Source organism: Balearica regulorum, chromosome 15 (assembly GCF_011004875.1).
Source record: "Balearica regulorum gibbericeps isolate bBalReg1 chromosome 15, bBalReg1.pri, whole genome shotgun sequence".
Classification (NCBI taxonomy): Eukaryota; Metazoa; Chordata; class Aves; order Gruiformes; family Gruidae; genus Balearica; species Balearica regulorum.
The window spans coordinates 3,066,561-3,090,248 of NC_046198.1; the positions used below are offsets into that span (position 1 = coordinate 3,066,561).

The 23,688-nt window shown below is 53.7% G+C and overlaps 1 protein-coding gene across 1 annotated transcript in view; it reads right to left on the reverse strand.

Moving 5' to 3' along the window:
* AXIN1 (axin 1) overlaps positions 1-15,294 on the reverse strand; it is a 73,767-nt gene extending 58,473 nt beyond the window's left edge. The window contains exons 1-2 of the mRNA XM_075767779.1: positions 15,040-15,294; positions 11,873-12,844 (exon numbers count right to left, since the gene is read on the reverse strand). Coding sequence (XP_075623894.1) covers positions 11,873-12,750 — 878 coding nt within the window. The 5' untranslated portion in view covers positions 12,751-12,844; positions 15,040-15,294. The remainder of the gene's footprint in view (positions 1-11,872; positions 12,845-15,039) is intronic.
* Between the last annotated feature and the right edge of the window lie 8,394 nt (positions 15,295-23,688).

Below are 23,688 nucleotides of genomic sequence, written 5' to 3' on the forward strand. Positions count from 1 at the left end.
ACCTTTGTGGACAATAGGTGTTCCTGCCACTACTGTCCCATCTGGAACGAGAGGTTTGGCTCCAGTCCCACCCTCTTTCTTCAGCTCCGGCTTCCAGGATGATTTCCAAAGCTGGGAAGCGAGAGGATTATGCTACTCCGTGCCACCCGAGGCAATACACTACACCCAAGTCCACAGCCCAAGATGGGCTACCTGGGAGGGTTTCTGACATTGCTGGTGCCAAGCCACAGGCAACAATTAACAGAGAAAAAGGGTTGCTCGTAGCTTGACTGCTGGCAATGTGGTTGGTGGCTCCAGACAGAAGAACCTATGTGAGGTGAGAACGGGAGCAATCCATGCAGAGCTGACTCAGGGCGTCACCATCAGGAACCAAAACCCAGATGACCTTGCTGAGACCAAGCAACTGCTGCCTCTCAAGTGTGTCCTACCACTGGGGAGGGAAATCCAGTGAGCTGTTGGATGCATCTACCCTTCTGAGCACATGGAAGAGCTGTGGGCAGGCACTGGAGGACTGCAAGGCCAGGATCTTCACTATAAAATCAGTGGGATATCAGCTCACTCACTACAGCTCCAAGCAGCCACCTCTCCCAGGCTGAGAGCGCCCAAGTCAGCGATATTTGCAAGGGACAGTCAGCTCTCAAGGAGAGGAGCTCCACCACTGCATCAAGAAGGAAAACAGATCAACATGGGGCCAGCTGACTTTTCTGCCAAGGCTGCTGCAGGATCAGAGAAGCTTCCTTGAGCTCCTGACTAAAGCCGCAGCTGCAGGCAGCGGGGCTTGGCAGGAGAGGGGCCGGGACAAGCACTGGAGGTTCTGCCTTCCTCAGATTTGCTCATCTCTTCCAGCCAAGCAGCGCGATGGAGCAGTGGAGCTTGACTGCTGAACAGTCCCAGGGACCAAGGGCACCCTGCTAACGTCTGGATCTGAGACAAAACTCATCATTCTCGGAGATCCTTCCCCTCCTCTCCCTGCTCTGCTGCAGTGGAGCAACGCGAAAGGCAGCGCAGGCTGCAGCAGGCATCCATGCCGTGCCTCTTGCTGGAGGAAAAACGCACCCTGAGCCTGATGAAACTGCAAGGCGTTGGTTGCTCGACAGTGACACCCACTGCGGCGCGGGCTGCCCTCCCCGCCACGTGGGCAAGGGCCCTGCCCTGCGCGGATGCTTATCTGGGCCGGTGAGTCGGGCAGAGTGCTAGGTTAGCATAAAAACAACAACAACCCCGAACAATTTTCAGCCAGTTCAGTGTAGCACGTTTCCAACTTCTTGGCAACGACACAGAGAGAGAAGCATGTGAAAAATGCCCCTCTCTCTCGGCGCAGGCTACCTTCCCCTGAATACCGCAAGGCTGACAATAAAAATACCGAGTTTTGCCCAGTTGGGCAGGAAACAGCAGCACCTGCAAGGATGTGCCACGAGGAAAAGCACCGTACCTTCCAACGCCCCTAAAATCAGATGTGGCCAGTCTGCTGCATCCCAGAGGGATCATCCAAAGGAGCATCCCTCCCTTCTTTCCCAGACCGCTGCGATCCACCCAACAGATACTGCTGGACGGGTGTAGAAAGAGGAGAGCAGACATAGCCCATAGCTTGGCTGCCGTGGCTGCGGGCACGCAGAGCTGCTCCCCAGCCACCTCTCCACCAGTCCCATCGGCATATTTGTGTCATCCGGCTGCTACAACCTTTGCCACGCAAACCCACAGACAGCAAATCTGCATGAAACAGTTATTAAAACGGTGTGAGCCTCAGCACTTTGCCTATCCATCCCAGTGCCAGCCGCTGCTACGACTGGTTCTACCTCACCAGCCAAAATTCTAGAGACGGAAAGGCCGGCGGAGACAAAGGTAAGCTGGGTTTACCTTTGAAGGGATTTAGATCTGGAACACTCGACACTGACAAACTGCTGAGACAGGCATTTGCTCAGGTGTATAAACATCGCGGATGGCAAACGCCAGCCTTGCAAGAATTCTTCTCCAAAGCTTAAGAATAAATGCAACATGTTTTTAAATAATTACGGATGAATCATTTGAAAGAAAAAAACCCAACAACTTTTTTCTACGTTTTATCTTCAGTGGCTGACACCGATCGTGCAGCTGGTTTGTTTTTAATATAATTACATATTCCCACCTACTTGCGCTCTTACTGTGTAGCAGAATACTTCAGGTAGCAGAAAACCTAAAGCACAGGCTGACATTTCCTTCTGGCCTTTGGAAGTGACAGAACAGTTAACACAAAACTTAATTTATTTGAGGTGGGAAGGGGAAAGAGAAGCCACAAGTTAATTTCCCTTAGAAGCTCGATGGTCCCCACCCAGAAACCTGCACACAAAAGAATACTGCCTTTTAAACTGGTAGGTTAGGTCTGAGACCAGAGCGAAGGTTTGTCAACCATGACAAGCTACGGCTTGTTTAACAGTCGACCGGAGGGTTGAAAAGTCTAATAAAACCAAAGGGCCTTCCATAACAAAGCTGCTGCCACTTAAGGAGAACATTCACACCCATTCAGTAGGGTTTTTTTTTTGTTGGGTTTTGGGTTTTTTTTTTCCAAACATGCAAAGGTATTTGGAGCCACTAAAGTCAGCAAAGACACACCAAAACGCAGCAGCTGGAAACCGAAGCTGGAAAAAACTGAAGCGAGCAATGAGGAACACACTGGCAACAGTGAGAGTAACTAACCATGGGAAGAGATAACAAAAATGCTGCATGACCTCCCATCACTAAAATAGACACTTCAGCCTGACCACAAGTTATTGTGCAAGAATCACTGGGTGAAGCTGCATGACCTGTTATCTCCAGGATTACCAAAGGAAAGTTTTTCCCATGCCTGTTTGGAAAGCTTTCTCTCGTCAGAAGGAGGAAGATTCGTAGATCAGGCTTCTCCAGCCTCTTCTGGGGAAGACCCAAACCCACCGCTCGGGAACAGCGGGATGCTCTGCCTTCTCAAATGCCTCCGGTTGGGCTAATTTCCCCAGCCACAGCACTCAAATCACCCCCGGGTCACAAACTTCACTGTACGTATCTGGAGGGGAAAACTCCAAGGCTGTTTTACAACATGACAAATCCGACACTGCAGTGACACATCCCCATATCCTCCGCTGCTCATTTCCATCTCATTTCAAACTCATCTGTTTTTGCCAGCGTTGGCCCATCTTGAAGAAAAGAGGGCCAAGCGAGCCTTTTCAAAGTAGCTTTTCCCAAGAGACAAAACCCAAAGTTTTCTCCAAATGCGGAGATGTTCAAAGACACGTTAAATATAAATACTTCCACCAAAGAAGGTAGCTTCTGCCATTTCTTTTCCCGGCAGAGCCACAGACCAAGCAACAAAGGACTTGGGGTGATGGTCTTCATCCAGTGCTAGCAGATCAGCAGAAGACACATGCTGCACACACCTGAGCTTGCCAGCGTACCCAACAGCTTTATTCTGTGGCTTTGCTCAGGAAGGAACATTTTTCATTTCCTACGAAATAAATGTTATGACAGTCACATGGACTGAATTAAAAGTACAAAGACAAGGCTTCTTAGCCAAAGACCCCAACTTTTTTTTAAAAAAATAAAAAATACATGCCCTGTGGAAATCCAATCTGGGTAAGGCCATAAGGAGAGCAAGAAGGTTCCAAGGTCATGTTTTACAATCTTTTGAAGCAGGAATGAAGCCAATGTCCGAAGGAGGCATTTCGTGCTTCAGTCCGTACAGAGCTTCCCTTTCTTCAGCACGCTGCAAATGTTACAGTGCAAGAACTTGCTGTCTTTGCTCGGGCACTCTTATTTATACACAATAAAGCCCTTGTGCACGAGATCAAGGCTGTATTTCACTGATTTGACACGATAGTTAACCTGTGAACTTTGCCCCTGCTAATAGAATAATTTCTATTTGTTGATTCCTCTTCTGGGATCCTCGAGGGTAACAGTGGCTTCATCCCAGCTCTCATTTGCATGTCTGGTGCCAAATGGTTTTACAGCTCTTACTTCCGCGGGGCAGAGCCAGGACAAAGTTAATCAAATCCAGTAGCTAGAGCTGGATACAGAGTCCCCGCACCTCCCTCCCTGGATCCTACCTGGAATTCCCAGGAGCTCTTGGGCAACTCAGCTCCGATTTGTACTTTGCTTGTGAAAGCTTGGAGAGCTCCTCAGCTACCAAACGATCGTGAATCCCAAAGCAACCGCCTGGACCAGGCTGGCAGCAATGGCAGAACAAGGAAGGCCCTCTTCCAGACACATCTCGCCCAGTCCGACACGCTGATTGCCAGCCCAAAAGACCAAAATTTATGATTGAAAAGGGTAAATCTGTTGCATGCTAAAGGCACGGTTTTCCAGCACAGCTAACCCAACCTAAACATGGACTGCTGGAAAAAACGCAATCCCACCTCCCCACATCTACTGCTCTCCTCCTTCTAGCACCAGCATTTCTCTGAACACACGCTGGAGATAAATGACAAAAACCTAAACCTCCAGAAAAAAAGGAAAATTAAAATGGAGTGAGAGAGAGGACTGAGACTCTCCGGCCTGCAACAGGACAGGGGATATGTGGGGGTCGAAGGGCTGAAGGAAGAATAAAACTCAGTAACTTCTGGTCATTAGCTCTGGAGGTAGGTCCAGGGACTAACGTGGTGCTAGCCAGTAGGTCTTACCGAGGTATTTCAAAGAGTTTTTTTCCTCCAGCTATAGTTTGCCCTCCCTCTGCTGTTTTTCATCAGGATAGATGAAAGCTGTTCATCTATCAGCTATTTAGATCAGCTAAAGACCTTCTAAAAGCTGGTACTTTAAGGACAGGTTGTTGTATCTTGGGGGCCACAGGACCAAAAAATTCCAGGTCTTACTACAAAAGTGTACTCTGGAGTCGTCAAAGGTAAAATCCAATTTCCACGTGGGTTTTATAGAATTTGGATAATCTGACTTAAAACTGCAACGGTTCCACGTAAATCCATCACTGCCTTACAACAGTGAAGAACCCGCACCAGGGCTGCGAGTAACGATGGTTTTGCTCTTACGTACAAGCGTGACCTGCTACAATTTAATTTCTGAGCGTGACTTCATGCAAAGCAGCTTGCTCCGACACATGGCGGAGAGGAACGAGAAGATGCGTGTCTCCGGAAGAGTCAGACCTTTCCCGAAGTGCCTGGAGCCGGGTAATTCAGGCTTGGCACCAGCAAAGGGGCAGTTTTGGCCCCGATGAGCAGAGATGGGCGCTGCAGCCCCCGGAGCAGCTCACACCTGAGCCATGTGAGTACACATGCAGTAGGAAAAAAAATGAGCCTTTTAACAAACAAATTGCCTCAAAACCAGCTGACCGCTGGGGATGGTGTATTTCCATGAGGATTGTCTCCTTTGTAGAGTCCGAAGCTGCACTTCCCCATGAAGTGGGCAGTAATTAGCTAATTACAGGCATTAGGATGGATGGTGTTGGACTTGGTTTGTATCTCATACGCTCAAAAGCGTAGCTCTCCTCCGGTACTGTCCCACTTCCAAACCACCTCCACTAACCTAGCAGCAGAGCCATGACATCCCATCGCCGCGGAAGCCGTTGGTAACAAGGACACCCACGCCAGGACAGCACACCACCGGCTGCTCCACACCGCCAGGCAGAGCAAACCCCTGCTCTCAACCAAGTGTCAAATCTTTTCAGAAAGATGCTCAGAATTATATTCACCAGCAATTTGACTTTTTAATCATTTCAATTACTGTGACTAAAACCCTTCAATCGGAACAAAACCGGGAAAAAAATAACCCTTCTCCTTCTGAAACAGCCTGCCTAGCTTAACAGACCATACCAAATCGTGAAGGTTTTTGCTTTTGTGGGCTTCACATATTTCATTTAATGCAGATAATTAACCTCAGTTTCTAATTTCAAATCCTCCACATAAGGAAGCGAAGTGATTGAATACATTCACTGACAGATGGAAAATTAAAATATTACTACAGCTTCTGCATGTGGCTCAAAAGACAGGGCCTTGCAAAAGATCTTTCTTCTTTTATTTGACCGATTAACTGTAATTTGCTTAATGGATTTAAGGATGAGCCTAATAATCCAATGATATTTCCAGGAACTGATTTAGGATATCAGCACCTCCTCAGAGGTTTTTTTTTTAAACACAGAAATTTTCTGTACTACACATACAGTCAACTTCTAAAACCAGATTTCTCCACCGATTTTATTAGAATCAGGCACACTACTTATTTTCAATGGACAGTGACTGCACGACAGGCCTTGCACCATGCAGCCACAGTGCTGCAACTTCTTGGAGCATCTTCTGAAGGCCCAAACCTAGGGAAGATCCATGACCGTGGCGTGCTCTGGTTGCCAGCGACCCAGCCCAGGAGGCAGGTAGGACTTCTTGCGTGGCTTGGGAAGGTGGGGAAGTCAACAGCTCTACCCTAAGACAAAGCCAGCATGTGTTCCTCCAGCACCCCCACACCCTTCTCAGTCCCTTTTCCACCAAGAAAGCCTGGCGTAACAGGATTTCACAGTCTGTCTCAATAGTTAATAAATCCAGGATCTAACAGGCTATTAAAGGAAAACATCCAAGAGGCAGTCATTTTTAAAACGTCCAGTGGTAACTAATTATTCAAGGGATTAGTCCATTATAACGACAACAAAGGAACTCTTAAAACATAAAGCCAAGTTGAACGGCAGATCAAAACCAAGGTGTACCCACCCCATGGCCCAACTCCTGGGTGCACTTCTCAGCATCCTGGGATCGGTTCAGCTCCCATTCAGCCTTTTAGCTCCCAATTCTTTCTGAAACCAGGCAGAACCCAAACCAGCCCGACTTCCAACCTGGTTCTCACAATATAGTATTTCATGGTTTGTGCCATCATTGTAAGTGCACGTCAAAACAGGACCATCGCCAGCACTGGACCAGACTGGCCACGGCTCTGTCTAACCCAGCCGTGAAGCCCTCCACGGATGGAGATCCCCTCCTGTGACCTGTTTCTGGGCTACATCATGCTCCTCATGAAGATTTTTTCCCCACCACGTCCAACCCAAACCTCCCCAGCACCACAGAAAGGAGGCTATAACTCCCCTTTTGTGCTTGCAAGAGAAAAGACTCTGTAACCCAACTGAAACTCAATCACAACAAAATAAGGTAGCTGTTTGCTGGAGAAGGGGAGAAAATGCAATTCATTTATCAAAAGAGAGTGCTAAAAGCTTAACTACCTGTCTTTAAAAAGAAGCCAAAGCACTGATCCATAACCAAACAACAAATACACCACTTCTTCATCTTGATTTGTGTAGAGGCAAAGCTATGGGCACAAAAGGTATTCTCCTTCAAATAAAATCCATTTTAAAACTTGGCAACCACCAGTACAAATACTTTACACTGTTAATGTAAGCATTTCCATGCAGAAGTTTCATCAGCTTAACAATGTATTTAAAAAAGCTGGCGTAACTTCTGTGCAAAAACACCATCAGTCTTTTGTCTTGTATATCTTGCAGCGCTTGAGTCGCTAAATTACCACTTAGTGCTATTAGCAGCAGACCCCACCTCCCTGTTAGACTCACTAACTTCTCTCAAACCCCAAAACTATTATTGTATAACTTATTTAAATTTGAAAACAGCCACAGATGCCAAATATTGTTGCATCCATTACAAGTGTTGTTATGGGCCCAGCAATTTTAATTCAAGCTAAGCGTCCAAAACTTTTCTTTCTGCCTTTACTTGAGTTCTATAACATTCAGTAGGTGCTTTTTTCCAGCAACGAACCTTGCGTGAAGCTCCAGTAGCCTAGTTCCAAGATGCACATGCTGCTTCCCCAGTGAAAAGAAGCATCGCTAAGACAGCAATGCATGCCTTGAACTTTCTAAACCCAGACTGCTCCTGCATCAGTGTTTGTGATTTTGCATTCCCAGTTTTCCACCCGTTTGGTATGATTAACACCGATCCCTTCACCACACAGTCTTGGGTCGGAAGCGTGCAATTTAATGTTTAATTACGAATGAAGGAGCAAACCTCAAAGTTAGGTCTGCCAGCTAATCATGATGCAGGTCCAGCTTCTGACCGCTGGACCATTTACGCTGCCTAAGCATGGAGAGATCCCACACCTTCCCTGAACCAGCCTACGCCGTTCCTCTCCATGTCACAGTTCGTCATCGCACCGTCTCAGACCAGAGGTTGTCACATCCCTCTAAAAGCTCCTTCAGTTGCTTCTCCACTTGCTTGCTCTGCATACATCATTACAGAGGAGTGCTGGCTGTATCTTTTGGGGAGAGCTGCTCTCACACGTGTCCAGGGAGGCTGCCGGTACATGGGCACAAGCATAAGGACACTCCTGGGGATTTCTACCAGCCCCGTAGGAGAACTGTGTCACCCATCCTTTTTGTGTGAACCCCCAACACTTGTGAAACTCCATGAGCTTAGTCAGCTCAGCACTCTGGAAATTAAAGCTGGGATCATGCAGCCAGTGCCCTTTAAAAAATACCCAAACCGCATGTATATCAAAGCCCCTGTTGGGAAATTTCTCCATCCATGTCTATTGGCTCCACCACAATATACCTCAATGTCCAACGACTGGAGACCTCATCTACGACCACATGTCCTCTCATCACCATCCTCCAGGTCTCCTTTTCAACACATTGTGCACTTCACGACACGGGTCAAAACCCAAAACAATTGCTTGGCAGAACCAACCTACATCTCCCATCTTGCTGGTCTTTCAGAAGAGACGAAAGCAGAACTGCCCACACATAACACCATACGCTCTTCTGGCTCTCCACCATGGGAAGAAAGCAAAGGCAACGGCTGTGAGCTGCTCCCCAACGCTTTGGGAGTGGGAGGGGAACCCCTTCTGATGCAAAGCTAAAGAGACAGCAGAAGAAACCCACCCCGACAAAAGACATGACCGCGACCTTTCACCACCAAACACCAAATTTCCAGCTTTTTAAGACGTGTGCACTTTCCTGCAGCGCTCGAAAACCAGGCTGCAGGGGGGGTTCTCAGGCACAGGTTTAATTTCTGCTCTTCGGATCCGAGGAACGCCGTCCCGGCATGTCAGAAGAAGGTTAATGAACGATTTAGCCACCCTCACAACCACGTTAGTGTCACTTTCGGAAGCTGCCAGTTAATGCCCGAGATCTTCGGGGGTTACCCTCTTTGAAGTTCACTGATCCATAACCAATGTCCAATTAATTTGCAGGAGCCTAACTATAATGACTATTGGCCTTTTCCTACACATACAAAAACACAGTGGGTAACGGCGATGCTTTTGGCTTTGGGATATTCTCACACACACATGCACATTTGGACACTTTCAAAATATCCAACACTAGTAATGGGTTGTCTTCTGCCATTTGAGGAATTTTTTACGTTTGCTCTCCTGAGAGCAGAGCTACCGTGTCAAGATTTATGAACTTTCTGCCGCAAAAAAATTTGGAGCCGATTCAAGATGCTCATTTGCTAACAGAGAAATACTTCCACTGCATTTGCTCAGATTCCTCTTTATTTAGGGTTTCCATGGAAGCCAAGGAATAGAAGTTCAATCTTGGGAAGATTAAACAGGCCCTCAGATATAATGCAAACCAGCTTATTTCAACATTCCCTCAAGAACAGAAACAAGAAATTCTTTCACACATCTGCAAAAAAAAAAAAAAAAGTTTGTGGAAATTTTCAAAATAAATTGGGACCCAGCCTTTCAAACACCGCACAGAGCTATCGCTTCTTGCTGCAAGCGGCTCTGCCGGCTTCCACCACACTTACTCAGGTGAGAAAGTAAATGAACAAAAAAGTCTGCAGGATAAAGATGCTACAGCTTAAAAACCAGCTTATTCAAGACATCTATTGCTATCCAGCATCCGGGAAGTAAGTTAATTCAACCACAAGGTCTTGCACAAAGAACAACAATCACCTCATAAATTACTGTCTCAGCAGATTTTTTAGAATAAAAAACGCAGAGATTACGCAGTTCGGCAACATCTTCCATGGCGATGCTCTGAATGCTACTAGAGCTGACACACCGACATTAAAAAAAAAAAAAAACAACAAAATAAATCACTTATCTTCAGGTACTCCAGGCTGAGAAATGACTCCTGCTCTGGTGAGAAGGGTAAACGTTTCCATGCCTCCCTACCCGACAGGTCAACGGAGCGTCAGCAGCCACAATGACAGGCTGTTGGACACTACAAATTAATAGCAATGCATTTTTTCTGACCTCCATCCCCCAGGTAAAGATTTATTTCATGTTGTTCCAATCTAGTATGAAAATGCCCAAGACCAAGGAACTCCACTCCAAAATGCTTCTATTTCACAGGACTTTTCTTAATAATTTTAAAATCTGATGCAGATATACTCAGATATTGGGTAAAGTGCATTTTTTTTTTTTTCCGGAAGCTGGAGCTAAGAAGCGCAGTGCTGAATGCAGGTTTTTGCTACCTGCTGCAGTAAGCAAACTAAATACAGCTGAACCTCAAACAAATTATTTTCAATCTTAAAGCCATTATTGCTTAAATAAAAAGATACTTAAATTGTAGACTTTTCTAATCCTTTGCTTACGGTGAGTACACTACCGCTCAGTGAAACGCACTTCAAGAAACATTCGAGGTTTTTATTAACTCCACGGGAAAGTCCCAGGACCCTAGGAATTTGTTTTTCCGACTCCTGATTAAAACAGCAGGAGTCCACATGAATTCCCCTTTTTTCTTCCCCCCACTGCCCGCAAGAGTTTCACATGCAATATCCCCCTCCTCAAAATCTATAAGAAAACAAGAATCAAACCGAAAACATTTCGCCAGCTGAAAGGCGCCGAGACCTTGCACGGGGCGGGATGCGTTTCCAGCTGCCAGCCTAAAGGGACAGCCGAGGGAGATTAAACACAGAAATGCTTTTCATAAGGCAGGCGGCTTTGAAGAGGACACTTCAGCTACTTCATAATCTTCACGAAGCGTCAGATTTTAGCCTAAGCAGGTCTTAAAACAAGGAGATTTTATTTTAAAAAAAAAAAGAAAAAAGAAAAAAGAAAAAAAGAAAAAAGTAGGAATGTGTTCTGGCCGGGTTCTGTTGATTCAGCAAGGGTTAGACACACACACGCTTATTGATCCCAGAGAGCTCCCTGCTAAGTTAATTGTCTGGAATTTTAACTGAGCTCTCAGCAAGTTTCAAAATCCATGTTGGCTGGAAGTGGGTGGGGGACCCAGAAAAAAAACAGGCTGCAAAACTGTGCAACTCCTCCAGTTAAAAAAAAATAGCAATGACTTTGATGAAGGGAAAAGCTGCAGCAGGGAACGGTTTTAACTGGATTCAGTGATTCTGATTTTGACACCGCTAGAATTCAGCACTGGGAATCTCATGTGCAAAGCAGTACCATTATCAGGGAGCGCTGTGAACCCCGTTTGAGCCATACAAACATTACAGAGGTCGGGGTATCTCCTGCGAGCTTCCTGCAGCAGTTGTGGGGCTCATCACAACAACTTCCCAGCGTATTTCCAGAGAAGTTTTACCACGAGCTGTACTCGCTTGCGTTCCTGTAACTGAACACTGACCTTCTGCCGGTGTGGGCTACGGCCGACCTGAAACTGCAGCTCGCTCCCGCTCCCTGCGTATGCACGAGCCATGCCCACAGCTCTGCCCACCGAGCCCCACCTGCCTCCCGCCCACGTCCAACAGCGCTTGGAACATGCTGCAGGATGATTCGGGGCAATCAGACAGGAACGGCCAAAGACACCCTTAAAATACCAACCCACGACTACTTTCAAATAAAGCTTTGCATTCCACCAAATCGCCCGCGCGACACCATCCCGTACCGATGTAGATGCTCCCCTGTCCCCGAGCGCTCCCCACCACCCAAGGTCCTCCAAGACTTTCCATCACCCCCACGCCTGCGGTGGCTCCCGGATCGATTCCCCGGAGAATGGCGCGGAAAGGACGCTGCCCTGGCGCTCACCTACCTGAACTCCCTCCCCTCGCTGTAGCGGCGAGCCGAAGCGGCGCGCTGGGTGGCCGTCTCCAGAAGCAGCTTCTGCGTGAGCCTGCTGGAAGGCGCCGAGTCCCGGCTGGCCTCGGGCTCGGCCTCTTGGTCACATTTCCACTCCTCGTCCTCGTTCAGAGTCGGCAGATAACCGGGTAGCCCTTTACCTGTCCCAGACCCTGAGCTCGGATCGCTATATATTTTTGGACTTTCCCCACCTGTCCTCGTGTATTCCAAATAAATATCCGACTTAAGGAACAAAGGGTAGGTATTGTCTTCTATCATGCACTGAATCTCCGTTTGGGCCTGGTCAAACATGTCGGGGTCAATCTGCAGTTTCATGACGCAGTCTTTGATGAAGCTTTTTGTGGCCGGTTTGATCTGCCGGGACACAATGCCATTGTTGTCGAGGATGTATTTTTTGTAAATGGCTTTTGCCAGTTTGAGTCTTTTTTCCTCGTTAGATGTGCACGGCTCCAGCTTCCTGAAGCCGCTGCAGGCAAACCAGAAGTCCAGCAGATCCGCGCAGTCCTCCTGTTTCAGGAAAGTCCTGAAGAGGTTGATACCGTCTTGATCATCCAGCAAGGAGTGCAGCGACTCGGCCCACTTCAGGTAGGGTGGAGTTGGCGAAGCACTCCCCTCAGGCTCGTACCCCAAATCCAAATCGGAGCGCCTCGGTGTTGCCGTGGATGTCTCATTTCTAACCACATCACTCTTACCGGAGTAGAAACTGTGGCTAACTGGCCTTGGATCCGTGGACACCAGTTCTCCCTCCTCACCAGGAACCGGTGGCCTCGGAGCATCTTCAGTGAAGCTTCCCCCGAGGTCCAAGGGGAAGCCTTTCCCCTGGATATTCATTTTTCCGGTGCTTGCTTGTGCAGGAACAGCGGGAGACGAGCTGAAATCTCAAATCACCAATACTTGTAGCTCCACGGTGAACACGGTTGTTCAGCTGAAACAGATGAGAAAAAAAATAAATGAGTATTGCTGTACACAAACACTCTAAGCTTACAAACCACTAATTTTGCTCTGTACCACTGCTGTATTAATGCCTCTTTTTCAGCGGAATCAACGGCAACTTCAGAGAGCACAGAACTGGGCTCAAACCAGGCACACTCTAAAAATGACAGTTACAGAATATCCCAAAACTTTACATCCAGCATTCGGCATCACTGATACAGCTGGTGCTACACTAAAAGAACGGCCAATATCCCAACACGAGTGGTTTTACAGGACCCTGGGATCTGGCAGTCCCCACATGCCACAGATCGCCACTCAGGTACCATGCGGTGCCACAGGACACGTGTCATCTTCTGTGCTGCCATTAACTCCTCTGCACAGCACACGTACCGGGTCATACTAAGGCAGCGGGTTTTTATCTGGCTACTGATGCAGGAAATTCTCATGCCCAACCAAGAATTTAAGGCTTGTGAAAAATATTCTGAAAGAATATCCAGTTAGTCCCGAAAGCGAGACTGCACCTTAATCAAACACAGGTGGCTTTCGTACGCTCAAGTGACATACCAGCGCCACATTCCTCGCAAATCTCTGCGTTTTAGAAATACGCTGCGCTGCCTCGTCTAGCTCTAGGGAAATCCAGATGCATCGTTGACCCCAATATTTTGGGCATCTGGACTGCATTCTTGCTTCAAATGGGCATGTTAGCACAGGAGCTCAGCTCTGGCACCGGTTTTCATAGACAGGTCATTGAGAAAAGGTTCATTTACGCTAACGACACAGCATGCTGTGAGCCTGGGAAAATTTCAGGTCATCAAAGGAAGATGAGAAAGCCACCTCAAGAAGGGAATCTGACCAAGTACGACATTTTTAAAGAGCAACGAGTCAATATGGAAGATGGGAGGTGTGGGGAAGGAGGGAAGGGGCAATCCCTGGGCTGCTGCTTCTGCTGCTCGACAAGGTAACCTAATCATCTAAAGACAGTAGCAAAAGTCTTGATTTACAGAACAGTATCGGCCTCGAAGCCCCCAGCACTGCAGAGCACCAGCTGCCCGACCAATTACTCCTTGCACTGGATTAACTCAATTGCACGTGAAAATATACCAGGGACGACACATTTCAGCTTGGCCTCCCTCTCAAAGCTCACCCCACCCCAACGAACACGTCTTTGGGATGCTTTGCCATTTTCACCCCCCTTCCCTCTCGCCGGCTGAACCGAGAGCCGCTGCCTGTGCCCTGCCTGTCCTTACGGCCCACCTGCGAATCATGAAATAAGCCCAGCGAGACCAGAAGCGCCCGGGGAGCAGGGCCAGGCCCCGCATGCCCGACCCGTGCCATGCAGGCACGGCAGCCAGCCCCGGCCGCCCGGCACATGCAGCCCCTGCCCCGGCACCGGGCGATGGGGCCAGGTTTTCCACACCGTGCCGCGGTTTTGGGTGGTTTTCATCCCGGTTAGGGATGCGAGCGCTGGACTCGCACCCATCTCCCTGGTGAGGGTCCCCGGTTTCCCCTGCCCGGGTGCTGGTAACCCCCCGGGGAGCGGGGGGGGGGGGGGGGGGGGGGCAGCCCCCCTCGGCCCCCGGGCAGCGGCCCCACGGCTGTGTCGGTCATTGTTGCGGCGAGGCGGCGCTCGCTCCTCGCCCCGGCCGGGGGGGAGCCCCGCGGGGTGCCCGCCGAGAGCGGGCGAGCGCCGGCCGGAGCCGGCGGGGACGAGCGAGACGCCCGGCCGAGGGACGCCGGCTCCCGGCCGCCTCTTCTCCGCGGAGGGGAAACCTCACGGCCCCGGGCAGAAGCAGCCCTGCCCCCGGCCCGGCCGGGCCCCCGCCGCCCCAAGTTGCCCCGCGAGAGGCGGCGGGCCGGGGGCAGGGCTCCGCGGGCAGCCCCCGGCGCTGACAGGGCGCCGAGCGGGCCCCCCCCCCCCCCGCCGCCCCCAGGCAACTTCGGGGGAGACGACCCAGGCGGGCCCGCCGCCGCCCCCGGCCCCACTCTCCCTCCGCGGCGCGGCCCGGCCCGTGGCCGCCGGCAGGCGCCCGCGCCCCCCCCCCCTCCGCACGCCCAGGGCGGCCTAGCACCGGCTCGGCGGCGCCCGGCGCGGCCCCGCGTCTCCCGCCCGGCGGCGGCCTCCGGCGCGGCCTCGGCGCAGGGCCTGGGCTCGGGGCCGCCTCCCCGCTCGCTCGCTCGCTCACTCACCCGCACGGAGCAGCAGCGGCGGCGCGGGGCCCGGCCCATGCGGCTCAGCAGCGGCGGCCCGGGGCGGCGGGCGGCGGCGGGGCGGCGGCGGCACAAAGCGGGGCGGCCCGGGACGCCCATGGCCGCGGCCGCTGGCTTGTGGCGGCGACAGGGAGAGAGCAGCAGCGAGCCCCGCACCGCTCCGCTCCGCCTGCGCCGCTGCCTCCCAGCGCCGGGGAGAGCGGCTCAGCCGCGCCCCCCGCGCCCCCGGCCGGTACTGCGGGACCGGCCTCCCGCGCCGGCAGCCGACCGCGGGGGCGGAGCGGGCCCGGCCCGGCCCAGGGGAGGCGGCGCCGGGACTCCACGGGGCCCTCGGAGCCGGGGCTGGCGGCGGCCGGGCAGGCGGGCGGGGGAACCCGCAGCCCCGACACCCCGCGGCCGGTGCTAGGCCGGCCGGGAGGCACACGGCGGTTGCCCGCCCGAGGAGGCCTCGAGCCCCGCGGAGCCCCGGGCACATGGCCGAGGGTGCGGGGACCCCAGCAGAGCCCCGGCCGGGCTGGCGCCTCGCTCGAGGGCCGAGCAGCCCCAGGGCTCCGTCTCGCCGTGGCCGAGAGGAGCCCGCCGAGCTCCGCCGAGCATCCCGGGCAGGCAGAGGGTCACGCTTTGGGGACCCCCAAGGCCTGGCGCAGGAGCTGGCTTGGCTCAGCAGGGAAAAGGGCAGCCACCCTCAAAGCCACCGCCGGCCTCCGCTGCTCTGTCTGGGATTGAACGGCAACGTCTTCAGCCGAGCTGTGCCCAGGAGAGAGCGTGCGGCGGTGGGCCTGGGGATGGAGGAGCATGGCGGCCGCTCCACCGGCGGCTCTTGCCTCTGCAAACAACTAGAGCTGGTTTAAAAACCGCAGCGTGTGTCCTGCTTCTCTGAGCTGGGCAATTCTGCGGTGGGGAGAAATAAGGGGACTCGCCAAGAGGTGGCACTGCATGGACCAAAATGGGTCAAACAACATGGAGACTCCCGAGGAAGGCGGTGGGGAGCGTGTCCTACCCCGCGATGGAGCTTCTGGGCAGGCAGGTACCCCCGCACTGAGACTGCAGCGCTGTCCCGGAGTGATGGGGGATATTGCAGGAAAAAGAAGGGGATTACCAGATGCAGAGATCCAACAAGAGCTGCGCGACGGGGAAATGCGAAGCCTGCTTCTTCCCTGGAAAGTGAGGATACGCTCTGAGTCCTGGGACCGAGCCGGGCAGAGCCCGAGGTACCATCCCAAAAGCTGAACGTGCAAACAAGCCACAAGACAGTCCTCTAAAAATCATAAATAACTCAGATTTCTGATAGGGGTAGTTTCTGGTCTTTGATGCAGTTACTCTACTGCATGTGCCTGTTTCCGTGCGTTTAGGGAACACTTTCAGAAGCTTACAGCATTTTTTCCCAGCTTTCTGAAACGCACAGAAGTCCACCCCGGGCAGCGGCGCTCCCCTTCTCGCCCCGGCGCGGAGCCTGGCAGGACGGTGCAGCTCCTTGCGCTCTTTCATCTGAACGATGCTTGGAGCTGATTTATATGTAGCAGTGCAACACTGATCTCAGGCATAATAATAGAAAAGCTGATGTGGGATTCAGCTGGTAAAGAATTAAAGGATGGGAATATAATTAATGCAACCAGCCTAGTTTCTGGAAAATAGCTCTTGTCAAACTCTGATGTCATCCTTTGAAGAGATTACAAGTTTGGCTGATAAAGGTTACGGCATAGAAATAATAGACCTGGACTCTGTTCAGGCATGTGACTTAATCCATATAGTATTCTGATTAAAAATTAGCACAATACAACATCAAGAGAGACACCTTAAAGGGACTGGGAGCTGGCAAACCGACAGCCATCAATGGGGAATCCCTGCAGAATGGGAGCGCTCTCAGTGGGTGTCCAGGGCTTGGATGGGAAGCCCAATGCTATTCAGCGTTTCCATCAATGGTCTAGAAATAGATTAAAAAGCCCTGCTGAGAAAAACGCCGAGGCCAGGGAAATGAGAGGGGCAGGAGACACGGACGAGGTCAAGGCAGCTGTAGAAAACTTCATAAGCTGAGTGCCGGGCAAATAAGACGTGGTTGAATGTGAGCAGCTGCGAAAGGATCCCTCCGCCGAGCACGGGGCCCTTCTGCTGGAAACCCGCGCTCTGCCGGGGCCGGGCTCGGGGGGGGGTTGAGGAGGCAGGAGGGATGGGGCAGGAGCGGCAGGCTCCCCGCGGGGGATGTCCTGGCTGGGACGGGGCTGGGTGCTGCAGCGGAAGGGGTTCCAGCATCCACGTTTCAGAAAGGATGCTGAGAAATTAGAGGGAAGGTGGAGAAGAGTAAAAACTGACCCCTGCTTTGCAGGGGGATGCCTGAGAACTGCAGCCTCCTTAGCTAGTTCAAAGGAGCCCCAGAGATGCCTCGATTATAGCGCTTAAGCCACTTCATGGGTGAGAGATGATCAGGTATTAGAGAGCTTTTCATCTCCCAGAGAAAGGCCCGGCAAGATTTCACGGCCCGAACTGAGTTCGCATGAGAAACCGGCGCCAGGTTTCTCTGTGGCAAGAGGGGGACCGAGAGGGTTGGGGTGACAAGCCTGGGTGCAGCAGGATGCAGGGGGCTCAAGTGCCGGGTCCTGGTGTGCCCCGGCTCTGCTTACTGCTCCTGGGGGCCCGGCTGGACCTGGGGCCGTGAGAGGAGTTGCCGGGGGCTTCTCTTGCACCCACCGGCTCCTGGCCACGTTCCGCCAGCTCAGGGGACGCAGCGCAGGGTGAAGAGCCAGCTCCAGCTCAGCCAGCGGGTCCCTTCCAGCAGCGCAGGATGGCTGTGTGCGTGCTCCGTCCTCGTGCCCCGAGCCAGCGGAGCCAGCGCTGCCCTGTCCGGCAAAGGCAGCTGCCCCTTTGTGGGCTGGAAGAGGTGAATTCCCCGCAGGCTGATGCCAAGCCCTGCCGGTGCCCTGCCATTTTCTGGTCCTCTAGCAGGGCTGAGCGGGGCTGGGAGAGCCGTGGGCTCTCTCTGGGGCCCCCCTCACTGCCTTTCACACCCCAGTTCACCCACGCTGAGGAGCCCAGTCCCCAGGGATCAACGTCAGCTACTTCCAGATTTACCTGGGGACATCAAACAGGTGAAAAACCAAACCGAGCATCCCTGGCTACCCGGGGAGGAATCATCCGGTGACGTCTTTCATCAAAGGGTAGAGGCCAATGAACCAAAGCGGGACATTTCTTCCTTCTTCATCAGCTGATAGCGTGGCCCTGCCTTATACCTCCCAAAAGTGCCGCAGCCGAGGTGCCCGCAGTGTTTTGGTGTCAGCCTGCAGCTGAGGCTAGTCCCCGTACAGCCTGGGATGCTGTACAGCTCCCGGTGCACACATTCATTTCTGCTTGGAAGAGCCAGCAAATGCCGGTGATACAGCAACTGTTCTCAGCCTGTGGTCCAAAGCGTCTGGGGCCGTGTCCAAGCAGCCAGCCCGACGTTGTGCACGCAACGCTTGCGTGGTGCGATGCGCAGAGCCGCCCTGCAAGCCCTTTGCTCCCATCTGTCGGAGCTGCAAAGGAACGTTTTCCGGTGACTCCATCAGTTCCCTGCCAGGTTAGCTTGGGAGCCGCAAGCCTTCCAGCATCACTTCTGTGAAGGCTGAGAATGCTCGGTTCAGCTTCAGCACATTCATCTCAAATTAATTCTCCTCTTTGTAGCAACTCACCGGCTTCCCGAAAGCAAGGTGGGCCAGCGCTGGCGCTGATGCTTGATGGCTGGTGGGCTGTTAGCATCCAGTGTACCCTTCTAACGGCCGGGATGTGCATGGGTGAGCGCCGGCATCCCTCCGGCATGGGCAGTTTCGGGATGAAGCGCACTAGATGGTGCTGTTCAACCTTTGGCTGCGATTTAAAAGGACCCTGCAAGGTCATAAGTGGTGCCAGATTTCGGTTTTATTAAAAAAACCTTTTTGAAACTGGAGGACAAATAGAAATACCCTGAAGTGTGAGGTCCTGCACCAATTGCTGGCAGAGGCGAAGGGCAGCTGGCCCTCAGAGGGACCCTCTGCATGCCATGTACCCCCTCGTGCCTGGAGCACCCTCATTTCTGAGGGAGGGGTTGGGGTTTGGCTACGTGAGCAGCACTGGCAGAACGGGCTGCCGAGAAAAAAATGCCCCAGGGTGGCAGAGGAGGCTGATAGCTCTCTCTTGGACCACTGGCAAGATGACATTTGAAGAGCAGGAGGGAGAAAATGCATTAGCAGTCAAGATAAAAGCACTGGCATTGTGGCACTGGGAACTGGGGGCACCCCAAAAAGCCCAGCAGCACTGCCACGGAGGTGACGAGCAACTGGCGCCCCGGGTATGGCCGGGCTGGGAGCTGGGAGCTCCTGCCCCACCGGGCTGTGAGGGACAGAGCACCTCCCCGCACGGGCAGCGAGGATGCCCACGGGCAGCCGTGCCGTGGTCTGGGGGCGAGACGTGCTGGTTGGAACCCTCACAGCATCTCTTCTTGCAAGAGGCGCTAGTCTAAAGGTACCTCCTCATCCTGGCGATGTCACTGCCCGCCAGCACCCGCGGAGCAGCAGGAGCTGCTTTCTGAGTCCCCGTGGTGCTGCCTGAGCGGACCTCCTGCTTTGGATTCCCCATCTCAAAAGAGGCAAACGCACCCAAATTTGTCAGCTTGCCTTGGATTTGCCTCCAGTGCTGGGCAAAGAGGGCAAAGCACTGTTTGGACATCAAGTTTAGATCTTTTTGCTCAGATGCTGCTCTGTTCTCAGTCCGCACCTGATCCTGCTGTTCCAGGCAGGTGGGAAGGGTGCAGGGCTCGGCTGCTCTGGACATTTGGGTCCTTCTCCTCCAGCAAAATCATCCCAGTTTCCCAGTCCACTCCCATTCCCACGTGGGTGCTCACTAGCAAACCTTCAGGGTACGCCAGGGGTCCCTGGGCATCCCCCCTCCGAGGTACAGGGCTGGAGCGGGTGGATGGGGCAGAGGTTTTACTGCTCACGTGAAAAATAAGAAAACCTCCAGCCCTCCGTGCCGAGTGGCCTCCTTCCAGGAACGTAAGGGCAGGGGGGCCTGGGCCAGCTCAGGCAGCAGGTTTGTAGCTGCCAGCGTTTGCCCGTGGTGGTGCAGATGCTCGTACGGCCGAGGGAAGCCCCCTGCGTTACCCAGAGCCCCTGCAGCGTCCCGGCCCCCTGCTCCGTTCTCCCCAGGGTCCCGTTCTGCCTTTAGCCCCAGCAGCATCCCCGCTTGGTGCTTCCCCTCGTGCCTGCCCTGGCATCGGCCTCCCCCCAGCTCTGCTTCGCCTTCCCCTGCCGGATTAGAGAGCCCCTAAACCTCGTGTTTCCCCCCCAAAAGATTACAGACGAGTTCACAACGTGCCTTGGGAAGCTGCTCTGGATGAGCTAATCACCCGAGAACCAGCTAGCTATTTCTCTCACACAGTGATAACACCTTGAGGTAGGTGCAATCTCCTAGAAAATCATCCGTTAATTGATAAACCATCCACTGATGCTCAAGGGGTTGCATAAAACCTGTGGCAAAAGCTACGGGACTGAGGCTACGAGCAAGATTTAAGGTTTAAATACTTGAAATCACCTGGGCAGGGACCTAGCTTCTTCTCGGACCTCGCTCAGGGTGGGAATGGGTGGTGGGTGCTGCTGAGCCCACCCCTGCCAAGTGGTGAGGATGCAGCACGTGCCCCAGCCGCGAAGGAGCCGGCGCTGCTGCTCTGGGCCATGGCGCGGGAGAGGAGCGCACAAGCCAACGCCAGGACCTCGAGGTCCCCCCCAGCCCTCCGCCTGGCCTCCGTGCCACTTCTGGGGAAGATTTGCCCATGTCCAGCAGAGCAAAGAGAGCCTGCCAGACCCTTGCCAGATCTGAGACCCCGTGAGTCCCCCGGTTTTGGCCAACTGGCTCTGCCAAAAGCCACCGCGCACACGCTCAGGCAGCATCGCCAATGCCCGATGCTCTTCATCACTGGCCGGTGAAGGCGGGCACCCCCGGGCGATGTCCCACCCCACGCACCTTCCCACACCCACCTTTGGGGTCCGCCTTGGGCCTGTGCCCCGCACGCCTGCCTCTCCATGCGCTGGACCACCAGGCTCGCTGCTCCTCTCGGGGGGCCGGGGATGGGACGCCGTCCACATGTGTCCCAGCAGCGCCGCTCTGCGGAGAGAAGAGATGTCAGCTTGTCCCTGCTGGGACCACCCTGCCCAAGAGATGCCTGACGGGCAGCCGGGTCAGGCAGGGACACGCTCCGGTCCCCGCTCGCAGGAGGGGGTCCTGCTCCCATGGTCCTGAAGGACACACTTCATATCTTGGTCCTCCATGAGATGGAGATGTGTGGAGCGGGCTCTACTCTGCCCTGAGCCATGCTGGGACTGTCCCGTCCCTGAGCACGGGGGCTCCAGAGAGGTTATCGCTACAGAACTGGTCCCACCATACGGAATGGGGGTGGGAGAGAGCAGCGGTATTGGGGTGGGGGGTCATCCCTGTCCTTGGTCCCCAAGTCCCACTGCAGAGCCAGGGCTCGCCCCCCTGCCCCAGGGCACCGCTCACTCCCCCTCTGTGCCTGCTGCTCCAGCATCCCTGCAGCAGGACGGGACGAGGTGGCCACACCGTGGGCATCGTCCCCAGGGAGGAATGCAGGGTCTGGCTGGTCGACAGCCAGCTTTGAGACAGCTGGTCCCTGCCGGCAGGGTTGTCCCAGAGCAGCCTGCACTGAGTCGACCTGTTTGGTCCTGGTGGGAGAGGCAGAGCTCCTTCATCCAGCCATCAGCGCCCCCGACCAGCTGGGCTACTGGAGGTAAGGGAAGGCTGATGCCAAGAGCACTGCTGGAAATATCGGTTGCTCCACTCTTGCGGATCTGTTTCGCAACACTGGGCAAGATCTTCTGGCTTAGATGTGGTCACTAGCCTGGCTGGCGAAAGCAAGCTCAGTGATGCCTTGATGTCTCTGCTACAGCCTTGCAGACTTCCAGTCTGAGCGCTTTGATATGATCCCTATCAGCAGTCCAGCTTGGAGAGCAAGCGCTTGTCCCCACACTCCTGGTCGCCCATTCTGGAGGGTCAGTTCTCCCAGGGAGCTGGCAAAAATGTTTTGTGATAAGTAAGGTCTGTTGACTATGTTTTGATCAATATCTGGTGATCGGGTGGTGGCCAGTTGGATGCACGCTGCTGGTTTTTCAGTTCTCACCTGGGGTGAGGCTCGTTGCTGGTGCATCTGCTTTGATGAGGTTCTTCCCAAAGATGTGGAGGACGGTCAATGAGCTCTCTATCATGCGATTCTGATTTATTGCGAGTCCACCTAGTGGCCTATGGGTTTATGGCCAGCTTTGCTGGGTACGGTGACGCTTGTGAGGACATCTCAGAAACACGCGTGCACCCAGGACAAGCTCTGGAAATCATTTTACCTGTGCACATACCTGACAGGTACAGTTCAGGTGTCAACTTGCCGTTGTCCTTCTCCAGGAGAGCTCCCAGCCCATGAAGTGACAATGGCAGCTGAGGTTGTGGCTGGTGTGTGCAGGTCCAAAACCCAGCCAGACCTGGGCTGGGGCAAAGGGTCCTTGCGATCACTTCGGGCGCTGCTGAAGAAAGCCCCATGGCATTTTCACCCTTTATTTCTCCTGCAAAGTGGTTTTCCTTGTTGCCTCATGCTTCTCAGGGCATTAGATGCTCCTCTAAGAGATGCCACGTCCTGGAGAAGCGTTGGCTCTCAGTGCTCAGGTGGGCCAGCAGCCAGGCTGGGAAACCGTTTGCAGCTAATGGCCGGTAACGGGATCCTGGTGGCTGCCCACCAGCAGGTAGGATGGCCGTGCTCACGGGAAGTCACAGCCTGCCACCGTGAGCCCTCGCTGGCTCTTCTGCAGCACGGCGTGCTGCACCAAGGGACCAGGTCTGCTCCAGGCCGGAGGGACAAGCCAGCCTGGCTTGGGGACCCCTTGTCCTGGCAGGGCACTTGTGGGAGCCCCCTGCTCTTGCAGCTCTCTGGTAACGCAACCACGGACCCTCCTGGGGTCTCTCCCTACCCCAGCTGGGACCCCAGCCCCCCCCACCCCTTTCCCAACCTCCCGCTTCCCAGCGGCGCCTCCAAGACCTCCAGCCCCAGGTGGGGGTTGCCCTCCTTCGCCATCTCCCCTGTGAGGTGGCCCTTACTCAGAGCACCCGTCCTGCACCCAGCTCCCCAGCGATGGCAAGCTCTGCCAGCCAAGCTGGTGGACAGGACCCCTGCATTGCTGTGTCACCAGCACCCAACCAGGGCAGCCAGGGCTTGGCAAAGACAAGTCCTGGAGCCCCTCTGCCCCCAGTGACCTGCCTGTGGGCTGCACCACCTCTGGGAAAGGAGGTTTCTCTGCAGGGTTCTTCTTCCACGGTGCAAGTGAGGTCCTAGGAATGGCACCAGGAGAGGCTCTGCCCTGATGGATGCCAGCTGAGGTCCTGACCAGCTGAGCCAAGATGCTAGACCCAGCCCAGCAGTGACCCTGGGGTCTACCTGCTTCCTTCTGCAGAGAAGAGCAAAACCGCACAGAGATGAGATCTCTGCCGTGGCTGGAGATCTGCAGACCAGCCGGGGACACCCCAGTGTGCTGGGTTTGGTGGGGCTGTGGCAGTGGGAGGAGACTGCGTGGGTGAGCAGGCTGGTGTAGGCTCTGCTGCTCCTCATTAGTGAACCGAGGCTGTGCT